This window comes from Podarcis bocagei, assembly GCF_964188305.1.
Source record: "Podarcis bocagei genome assembly, chromosome: 5".
Classification (NCBI taxonomy): domain Eukaryota; kingdom Metazoa; phylum Chordata; class Lepidosauria; order Squamata; family Lacertidae; genus Podarcis; species Podarcis bocagei.
Window position 1 is genome coordinate 92972250 of NC_138129.1, and position 11425 is coordinate 92983674.

Consider the following 11425-nt stretch of genomic DNA (forward strand, 5'->3'; position numbering starts at 1 on the left):
CTTAACCTGAGGTACCACTTTAGCTAGTGGGGCCTCCCACACCGCCACTGCACAATTTCTGTTCTCACCCTGAAGCAAAATTCTTAACCCAAGGTACTATTTCTGGGTTAGCGGAGTCTTTAAGCTGAAGCGTTTGTAACCTGAAGCGTCTGTAACCCGAGGTACCACTGTAACTGGAAAGCATGGGTCTCAAAATGTACAGCTGTTAAGGCTGGTAAGGAGTTGGTTGGAGGAAAAGAAGGATGAGGTTTGTACCAAAGGGCATGTTTTCAAGTTGGAAAAGTGTTTTCTGGAGGCAACACCTCCCTCGAGACTACGAAAGCGGTGCGGCAGACAGAGTGCCACCTCTTGGACTTCCGCTGCCTGAGGCGGGTGCATGACTCCGCATTGGGGAATACTTGGAATGTCCCAACAGAATTTCACGATGAAATTTCATAAATGCAGAGGATGTCATTTCAGAATTGAAATCCATACGTTCAATGCTTTTTTTCTATATAAAAAAATTGTTAGGGGGTACTCTCATTTTCCTACTCATATTGAAATACTGCCCCTCAATGAGGCCAAACTTAAATTCACAGAATGTTTAGGGATATGCGTACCCCCAGAAAAAGCACTGCATACGTTTATTTCATTCCCTGTGAGATCAGAGGCAGGCTGCCTGTTTACAGGTGTCTTTCCTTTTGCAGGTTTTTCATTTAAGTCCTTTGAGTTCTGCCTGGACTTTGTTTTGAACCAGCAAATGAACTGCATCCTTATGTCTCAAAACAGCATCATGCTTGGCCTGTATTCTTCTCTGGCGATTTGGTAAAGTTTAGCACTCGGTGTTATTCATCTCAATCCTAAGACTGCATGTGGTGGACTTGTAAAAGGGTAAAAGAGTATTGGGAGATAATCCACTATGAATTGAAAAAAAATGTTTAAAAGTACTTTTCAACGCCCCCCCTCAAAAAAAACCTAGAGTCCTTTTTGTTGAGGATAATTCGGACTGAAATTCCCAGGTGTCAGAAAAGCTTATTTATGTATGCTACTACCGTGGCCCATGTTTTGTTAGCCCCCAAATGGAAAATGAGCAAAGAAGAATGGCAGCTTAAATTGATGGAATATGTGCAGCTTGCAGACTTAACATATAGAATAAGAGAACAAGAAGAACATACGTTTAGAGAAGATTGGAAAAGGTTTATTGAATATATGGGAGGAAACTGTGTACACTTGAAAACGTTGGCAGCATTAAGATAAAATTCAACAGTGTAAATAAGTTTTGATGGATGCAATAACAAAATACTGAATGGTATAGTTTATGTAAAATATGCATTGATTTATGATATGCAAAATACCATGGAAAGAGAAGAAGGGAAGTCATCAATATTTTAAGGATGTAAAACGAGTTTTTTAAATTGCAAAGCAGAAAATCTAATAAAAATTAGAGAGAGAGAAAGAATTGCGGGAGGGGGGCTGCCCCATAGATGGCGTCCCTGCAATACTTGCCTTGTTTCTTAGAAAGAAACAAAATGTCGTGGGCGATAAAGGCCAAAAAATATTTAAGCAACACACTAATTTCCATGTTTTAGCCATTTATTCTAGGGGCAATACAGTACTATGTTTATTTGCCACTCTGTTTGGAGGGGGCAGTGTTTGAGGTTGCGCTTTTTGGTTGCACATCTCTAGAATCATAGAATCATAGAATCATAGAGTTGGAAGAGACCACAAGGGCCATCGAGTCCAACCCCCTGCCAAGCAGGAAACACCATCAGAGCACTCCTGACATATGGTTGTCAAGCCTCTGCTTAAAGACCTCCAAAGAAGGAGACTACACCACACTCCTTGGCAGCAAATTCCACTGTCGAACAGCTCTACCTCTCTTTCAAATCGGAACCAGTGAAGGTGGTGAAGGTGTGAGTGTCTGGAGGCGGTTAGAGGATGGATGGCGGCTAACAGATTGAGGTTGAATCTTGACAAGACAGAAGTACTGTTTTTGGGGGACAGGAGATGGGCGGGTGTAGAGGACTCCCTGGTCCTGAAAGGGGTAACTGTGCCCCTGAAGGACCAGGTGCGCAGCCTGGGAGTCATTCGGGACTCACAGCTGTCCATGGAGGCACAGGTCAATTCTGTGTCCAGAGCAGCTGTTTATCAGCTCCATCTGGTATGCAGGCTGAGACCCTACCTGCCCGCAGACTGTCTGGCAAGAGTGGTGCATGCTCTAGTTATCTCTCGCTTGAACTACTGCAATGCGCTCTATGTGGGGCTACCTTTGAAGGTGACCCAGAAACTACAACTAATCCAGAATGCGGCAACTAGACTGGTGACTGGGAGCGGCCGTCGAGATCATATAACACCGGTCTTGAAAGACCTACACTGGCTCCCAGTATGTTTCCGAGCACAATTCAAAGTGTTGGTGCTGACCCTAAATGGCCTTGGTCCAGTATACCTGAAGGAGCGTCTCCACCTCCATCATTCTACCCAGACACTGAGGTCCAGCACTGTTATGTACTGAGTTGAATAGGATCCAAACTGAAGCAGTCTGATTGGTCCTAGAACAATAGGATCCAAATTGCAGCAGTCTGATTAGTCCTAGAACAATAGGATTCAGAATGCAGCAGTCTGATTGGTCCTAGAACAATGCAGCAGTATGATTGGTTGGCAGGAACCACCCAATCCTGCTCCAGATAGAAGTGAATCCACAACCTGATTGGCTTACAGTAGAATTCCGGAATTAGCCAATCATGTGCAGCCCATTGTGTAAATAGTGTATATAAAGCAGATACTGTGAGGGGACTTTTATTCATTCCTCCTCACCACTATGAGCTGAATAAAGAGCATGAAATCACTTTGCGACTCTGAGTATATTTCACTGGCGACGAGGATGGGATCCCGCTGAGCTGACTGCCACACACAGCACCGCAGCACCGCCACCTGCCGCACCGCTGCCTCGCACCGTGTATCCAGGCTTCAGCTCCGGGACACAAGGAACTCAGAATGGCAACCGACAGCAGCTTCTCGCCATTCAACCCAGCATCTGGAGACTGGGAAGCGTACGTCTCCCGTTTCACCTTCCTCCTAGAAGCCAAAGGGGTCACCGACGAAGAAGACGCCAAGAAGAGGGCGATATTCTTCAGCGTCTGCGGAGAGGAGACGTTTGAAATCGCCCGGGCTCTCCTTGCGCCTGAAGACGTCGCTACTGTTCCATACAAAACAATAATGGAACAGCTGAAGGGGCACTTTTCGCCGCAGCCCTCAGTGGTGGCTCGTCGAAATGCCTTCTACGCAAAGCGACAAGCCCCTGGGGAAACCATAACTGGGTTTGTGACCTCTCTCCGCCAAGCCGCCCGGTTCTGCAACTTCTCAGAGCTGGAGAACATGCTTCGTGACCGCCTCGTCGGTGGCCTGAAGGATGAGAAGCTGCAACGACGCCTCTACGCCAAGAAGGACCTAACGTTCCAGGTCGCTCTAGAGGAGGCCCTGGCAACGGAAGCTGCCGAGAGGTCAACACAAGAGGCACGGCCGAGCCTGCCATCCCAACCGAGGGTCCACCACGAAGACCTCACCGACGACTCAGGATCCGACAGGGAGGAGGTGCACCGAGTACAGCAGCGCACTCAAGCAGCGCACAGACCACAGCTGCCTCGACGAGAAGGAGGAAACTGCGCAAGCTGCGGGGAGAGTCACGAGAGGAGGACCTGCCGTTTCTGCAACGCAGAGTGCAGGCAGTGCAGAAAATTGGGACACATCGCCCTGGTGTGTCGGGCTCGGCCCACCCGACACCAGGCATCAGATGACCAATCCAAGAGCCCCAGGTCCCGGGGCCCAACGCACCAAGGCAACTCGACGGAGCTCACGGACTTCCAGGTATACCAGTTGCCCCACCCCAACGTAGAGAAAATTTATGTAGAGGTACAGATAGAGGGGGCCCCATGCCGCATGGAGCTTGACACGGGTTCAACTCTATCCATAATCTCGGCAAAGACCTTAAGGAAACTGTGTCCTACTGGGGGTCCCAAACTCAGGCCGGCCCCATTCACCCTCCGGGACTTCCAGAAACGTAAGGTCCCCACAATGGGGGTGGGGACCTTCAGGGTGCAATACCGAGGGCGGACGCGGCAACTGGACTTGCTTGTGGTCAAGGGCCCCTACATTAGCTTACTGGGGTTGGCACGGTTTGGACCACTGGGGCTAGCTGTCACCGGGGTGAACCACACTAGCTTACAAGTGGACGTGGACGCCATATGCAAGGAATTTCCAGGGGTTTTCGACGGGAAATTGGGACAGTATACGGGCCCCCCCATTGCACTACAGCTTGACCCCGCAGTACGACCGGTCAGGCTCAAGGCCCGCCGGGTCCCGTTCGCCTTGAAACCCCGTATAGACGAGGAATTGGACCGACTCGTGGAGCAAGGAGTGCTGGAGCCGGTGCCTAATGCCCCCTGGGAAACTCCAATCGTCACACCCGTCAAGCCTAATGGTTCGGTCCGCATCTGCGCGGACTACAAATGTACCATAAACAAGGCCCTCACGGCCCACGCATACCCAGTGCCAGTGGTCAGCCATGTCCTTGCCACCCTGGCTGGGTCGAAAATTTTTGGCAAGCTGGACTTGGCCCAAGCATATCAACAGCTGCCAGTAGATGAGGCCACAGCAGAGGCACAGACGATTGTGACGCACAGAGGAGCGTTCAGGGTAAAGCGGCTGCAATTCGGGGTCAGCGTGGCACCAGGCATATTCCAGAATCTAATGGACTCTCTACTTAAAGGGATTCCTGGTGTCACCCCCTTCTTCGATGATGTGTTGATTGCCGGGCCCACACCAGAGGAGTTTGAGGACCGCCTCCGCACCGTTCTGCACCGTTTCCAGACGGCGGGTCTCAAGGTGAAGCGGGAAAAATGTCTACTAGGAGTGCCTCAGGTGGACTTCCTGGGATTTATGGTGGACGCAGAAGGGGTCCATCCGACTGGGGACAAGGTACGGGCCATTTGTGATGCCCCAGCGCCCAAGAGCAAGACTGAACTTCAGGCCTTCTTGGGACTATTGAACTTTTACCATTCCTTCCTTCCCCACAAGGCGGCGGTAGCAGAGCCCCTACACAGACTCCTGGACAAGCGGGCCCCTTGGGTGTGGGGCCAGCGCCAGGAGGCCGCATTCCAGGCAGTCAAGGACTTGCTTGTCTCAAACTCTGTCTTGGCACACTTCGACGAGAGGCTGCCGGTGGTGCTAGCATGCGACGCCTCACCCTATGGCATTGGCGCTGTCCTGGGGCACCAACTCCTGGATGGAAGAGAGGTACCGGTGGCGTACTTTTCCCAGACACTCAACGCAACCGAGCGGAACTACTCGCAAATTGACAAGGAGGGTCTGGCAATCGTGAAGGGAGTAAAAAAATTCCATGATTTCTTGGTACGGGCGGCCCTTCACCGTGGTGACTGACCACAAGCCGTTGCTTGGCTTGTTTGCCCCCGAAAAGCAGACCCCCCAAGTGCTGTCTCCTCGCGTCCTCAGGTGGTCAATTTTCCTTGCCAGCTACCAGTATGCACTGATTCACCGACCTGGGAAGGCGATGGGCCATGCGGACGCCCTCAGCAGGCTACCACTACCGGAAACAGGCCCTGACCCAGCACCTGCACAAGAGGTTATGAGCCTGGAGCTGCTTCCCGACCGCCCCATTCAGGCATAAGAAGTTGCACACCATTCCAAGAAAGATAGGGTCATCTCCCGGGTCCTGGACTGGGTGTGGAGGGGATGGCCCAGCAGCAGCCCCGGGCCAGAATTCGCCGACTACACAACCCGCAAACATGAACTGTCGGCCCACAAGGGGTGCCTGTTATGGGGAAGCAGAGTCGTTGTTCCCCAGCCCCTCCGCAAAAGGGTCCTCACAGCCCTACACGAGACACATCCAGGGGTAGTAAGAATGAAGGCCCTTGCCAGGAGTTATGTGTGGTGGCCGGGGATCGATGGAGAGATAGAGGCCTGGGTCAAACACTGCCAGGCCTGCCAAGAATCCCGCCCAGATCCCCCAAGGGCCCCAGTCCAGTCCTGGGAGTCCGCCCGAGCACCATGGTCACGCCTGCATGTGGATTTCGCTGGCCCCTTTCAGGGGAAAACATTCTTCATAGTGGTGGACTCCTACACCAAATGGCTGGAAGTCGCACTGGTACCGTCCACTTCCACGTCCGCAGCCATCCGGGTATTACGCAGGCTGTTTGCAACCCACGGGCTCCCTGACACTCTCGTCTCAGACAACGGGACTGCATTTACGTCAGGAGAATTCCAAACCTTCACAGCACAGAACGCCATCCGCCACATCCGTTCGGCGCCGTTCCACCCTGCCACCAATGGCCAAGCAGAACGCATGGTGCGGACCACCAAGGACACCCTTCGCCGCATGACGCAAGGGGACTGGGAGTACCGCCTTGCCACATTCCTTCTAGCACAGCACAGCACCCCCAGCTCAACGACTGGCCGGAGCCCCGCTGAACTACTAATGGGTCGGCGCCTTGCAATCAGATTGGGCCGCCTTCACCCCGATAGAGCTCAGGATGAGGTAGTGGTGGGGGAAGGCAGGAACCCCCGGAACTTCGAGGCCCAGGACCCAGTGTACGCAAAGAATTTTGGGGCAGGCCCAGCATGGGTACCCGCCACAGTCACCAGGGTCACTGGCCCAGTGTCATACGAGGTGCTAACGGATGGGGGGCAATGCTGGCGCCGCCACTGCGACCAGATACGGCGACGATTCCCGGGAGAAACCCAGGAGGAGGACAGGTCAGAGGAGTCCCAAGGGAACAGCGGGGCAGTGAGGCCCATAGAGCAGGAGGGGCCAGCAGGAGAGGCAGAATCAGTAAATACAGAGAGGACCCGTGAGGCCGAAAGGACACCAAAACCAGAACCACGACTGAGCGAGCCGGTTGCACCAGACCAAACAACCCCATCACAGCCAGCATCCTTGGAACACGAGCCAGAACCTGGAGCCCGGACCAGGGAACACCCCAGGCCGCAACGCACACGTAGGCCGCCGGCATACCTTGAGGACTATGAATGCGACCTCCCGGGCAGGACTGGAACTTAGAGGGGAGGGGTGTTATGTACTGAGTTGAATAGGATCCAAACTGAAGCAGTCTGATTGGTCCTAGAACAATAGGATCCAAATTGCAGCAGTCTGATTAGTCCTAGAACAATAGGATTCAGAATGCAGCAGTCTGATTGGTCCTAGAACAATGCAGCAGTATGATTGGTTGGCAGGAACCACCCAATCCTGCTCCAGATAGAAGTGAATCCACAACCTGATTGGCTTACAGTAGAATTCCGGAATTAGCCAATCATGTGCAGCCCATTGTGTAAATAGTGTATATAAAGCAGATACTGTGAGGGGACTTTTATTCATTCCTCCTCACCACTATGAGCTGAATAAAGAGCATGAAATCACTTTGCGACTCTGAGTATATTTCAAGCACCGAGGGCCTTCTGGCGGTTCCCTCGCTGTGAGAGCCAAGTTACAGGGAACCAGGCAGAGGGCCTTCTTGGTAGTGGCGCCCGCCCTGTGGAACACCCTCCCATCAGATGTCAAAGAGAAAAATAACTACCAAACTTTTAGAAGACATCTGAAGGCAGCCCTGTTTAGGGAAGCTTTTAATGTTTAATAGGTTGTTGTATTTTAGGGTTTTATTGGAAGCCGTCCAGAATGGCTGGGGAAACCCAGCCAGATGGGCAGGGTATATATAATAAATTGTTGTTGTTGTTGTTGTTGTTGTTGTTGTTGTTGTTGTTGTTGTTGTTAGATAATGCAAGGCGCTTGCAACCTTAGAAATATCACAGCATCAAGGGTGGACCTTGGTAATAGGGCACCCTCCGCAAGGCCAAAATCTGACGTGCCCCTTATCCACTGCCTTCCTAAAGCACAGTAAGCAGGGCGCTGGGCTTTGGGTAGGAGGAGCAGCAGCTCTAGGAAGGTCTTAGAGCCCTCCCAGCTCCTTCCCTAAACTGGGCAGGCACATGCAGGACTTTAGGAAGAAGAAGGGAGGATTCTAGGACACGTCAGCACCCTCGCGCTGTAGCCCCCTTCCCAAAGCAAGTGCTTACTGACCTTTGGGAATATGGCGGAAAGGCGTCCACTTGGCCTCTGAACCCTTTGTGGGGAATCTGGTTGCGTTGCCCTAAATTCGCCTCTGACAGTATTTTTGATCTACAGTGGTACCTCGCAAGACGAATGCCTCGCAAGACGAAAAACTCGCAAGACGAAAGAGTTCCCTATGGGCTTCGCAAGACGAAAACGTCTTGCAAGTTTGTTTCCTTTTTCCTATGGGAAACTGTTTCAATGCATTCCTATGGGAAACCGTGCTTCGCAAGACAAAAAATTTGCAAGACGAAAAAACTCACAGAACGAATTAATTTCGTCTTGCGAGGCACCACTGTATTGTCCTTTTGTGCTGGAAATTGGAGCTTAGAGTCTACAGCTTTAGAAAGAGGACTCTCCTCTTGACCTGTAACCGACATCGCTCCGTCTTACAGGTGTGGCAGACTTCAAGAGTGGGATGACTTTATGGAGCTGTTTGAACAGGCGAGAAGGTTGGTGAGGAGAACGAGCGCGTCGCTTTATGCTAACCATGGATTCTGCAAGTTTGTGGAGTGTGAGGCTCTGCTGCTGAGGAAATATATCGAGGAAAGGCCCGGGAAGGCTCGTGAGATGCGCAACAAGATCACAAAGGTAAGGGCTTGGAGGTGGGCTCTGGAAATTTCCTCTGTCTTAAGTACTGAAATTAAGAGTCCCCTACAGTACGCCAAGGGACACGGGTGACACTGTGGGTTAAACCACAGAGCCTAGGACTTGCCGATCAGAAGGTCGGCGGTTTGAATCCCTGCGATGGGGTGAGCTCCCGTTGTTCGGTCCCAGCTCCTGCCAACCTAGCAGTCTGAAAGCACAAAGTGTAAATAGATAAATAGGTACCGCTCCAGCAGGAAGGTAAACAGCGTTTCCGTGTGCTGCTCTGGTTCGCAAGAAGTGGCTCAGTCATGCTGGACACATGAGCTGTCTGCGGACAAACGCTGGCTCCCTCGGCCAATAAAGCGAGATGAGCGGCGCAACCCCAGAGCCGGTCACGACTGGACCTAATGGTCAGGGGTCCCTTTACCTTTACAGTATAGGAGTCACAGCATGTATTGTCTCCCTTAGCCTCTTGAGACTACACTTTTGCAAGGCATTAAATACAAAATAATGGCCACCAAACAGCTGATTCGGAGATGGGCTATGTTGCTTCTCCTTGGCTCTTTTTGCTCCTCACCATACTGAGCAAAGCTGAGGTTTATTGCCTGAGCTGTGACCTGCGGTTACGCTATCTCCTCGCTAACCCTGAGCTGCATCCAAGAACAAACCTTGGCTACAGTTTGTCTTTAGTGAGGTGAGGGCTTCATCGCAAGCCACGGTTTGGACAGCAGTTTGGCTCCCTGTCTTGTGCGAACTAAAAAGGGAGAAGTCGTGTTTTGTCTTTGCTTCCCAACTTTCTTCTCCTATTCAACCTCGCCGTCCTTCTGACTCTGCCTGGCGTGATTCTCCTATTGCTCCCATTAGAATTTGGAACAAGCAATTACGCAGTGCTCCACAAGCCCCGTCTACTATTCCAGGGTTTACCATATGAAGGCCTACGTCCAACTCATGCTTGGGCAGGACGAAAACAGCCAAAGCTTCCTTGAGAAGGCATTCGAGGACAGCGAGATGTATGGAAACCATTTGGAGCAATCCTGGCTGGAAATTACCAAGGTAAAGTCTTGAGATCGCCAGTCAGTAAAAAATATTTCTCCAGGGACAATGGACAATGGACCAGGCAGAGGGCCTTCTCGGTAGTGGCGCCCGCCCTGTGGAATGCCCTTCCTTCAGATGTCAAGGAAATAAACAACTATCTGACTTTTAGAAGACATCTGAAGGCAGGCCTGTTTAGAGACGTTTTTAAGAATGTTTTCATTATGTTTTTAGACATGTTGTAAGCCGCCCAAAGTGGCCGGGAAAGTCAGCCAGATGGGCGGGATATAAATAATAAAATTATTATTATTATTATTATTATTATTATTATTATTATTATTATTATTATTTGTGATGCCCAAGAATAACATGGTGGTATGTAACAGATTGGGAGTAAATGAAATAGGGGATATAGATATAGATATAAATGGGACAATCCTGAATGGCATGGCTGGCACGGAATTTTGACTGATTTGTATTTCTTAATAAAAAGGCAACAACTTTGAAAAACCTCAATTGCACACGATTAAACATCAGAGTGGCTTCATATCTTGCGCAGCCTGCTCTTTTCCATGTGGTATGGCTAGGAACCTTTTTTTCAGCCAGAACTCAGTCCCAGCAAGGAAGGAGTTCATGGTGAGTTCTGACACCTCTTTCCCTATAAAAATAGCACCGGCTATGTTCCTTGTCAATTCCCACCAAGCAGAGTGGTGTGCTGGCCAGAAAGTGGCTCTTTCACAACTGTGTCACAATTCTAGGGTGCAGAGATAGTGCCAGGCAAAAGATGAATGGATTCCTCTCCGCTCCTCTCTCTCTATCCCAAACAGACTCTCTCAAGTAACATTCTGAGCAGTTCCTGTTTCCTTATTTCTCCTAGGAGTGGTGGTTCACTGGAAAAAGTCCCATGGAAGACTACTGGTTAAAGACGGCTCCTGATTTTCCCATATGGGAAGTAGGAATGGCAGAGAAAGACGTGGGAGCCTTCCATAAAAACAAGTATCTGCTGAATGTGCCAGAGCTGGACATAGACAATCCATTCCCAGACTCAGTGAGTGAGGATGAGATAAGCTGAGATAATTCTCAAGTGCACCAACTCTCTTCAGCAAATCCTTTCTTCCTTTGCTAAACTCTAATATTTAGCCTGTCCGTCCCATTTCCTCGTCACTTTATCTTTTCAAATAGATAGCATCCCATAAAACCTTGCAACAGAACACTGAATTTCAGCTTCTTCAATGTGGATTTCAGTAAAACTTTGAAATGAGACGATATCTATTTAAGCATATTTTCATGCTTTCATTCCACAAAACCCAAAAACCTACATGTACTGCTTGCCTTTGGCTGAGGGTGCTTCTGAACAAACTGATTGTTCAGATTCCTTTTTTTCAGTCCTGCAGATTTTTCAGGTATACAGGGCCGAGGCCCATTTAAGGCTTTAAAGGTCAGCACCAACACTTTGAATTGTGCTCGGGATTGTACTAGAAGCCAATGAAGATCTTTCAGGACCGGTGTTATATGGTCCCGGTGGCCAGTCCTAGTCACCAGTCTAGCTGCCGCATTTTGGATTAGTTGCAGTTTCCAAGTGACCTTCAAAGGTAGCCCCACGTAGAGCTCATTGCAGTAATCCAAGCAGAAGATAACCAAAGCATGTACCACTCTTGCGAGACAGTCTGCGGGCAGGCAGGGTCTCATCCTGCGTACCAGATGGAGCTG

General features: G+C 50.3%; 1 protein-coding gene across 3 annotated transcripts in view; it reads left to right on the plus strand.

The window, feature by feature from the left end:
* ADCY10 (adenylate cyclase 10) overlaps window positions 1-10933 on the plus strand; it is an 80042-nt gene extending 69109 nt beyond the window's left edge. For all 3 annotated transcript variants that reach the window (XM_081194258.1, XM_081194257.1, XM_081194259.1), the window contains 4 exons: window positions 687-804; window positions 8491-8686; window positions 9548-9736; window positions 10593-10933. In XM_081194258.1, the coding sequence (XP_081050384.1) occupies window positions 687-804; window positions 8491-8686; window positions 9548-9736; window positions 10593-10787 (698 nt within the window). In that variant the 3' untranslated portion in view covers window positions 10788-10933. The remainder of the gene's footprint in view (window positions 1-686; window positions 805-8490; window positions 8687-9547; window positions 9737-10592) is intronic.
* Window positions 10934-11425: the final 492 nt, after the last annotated feature.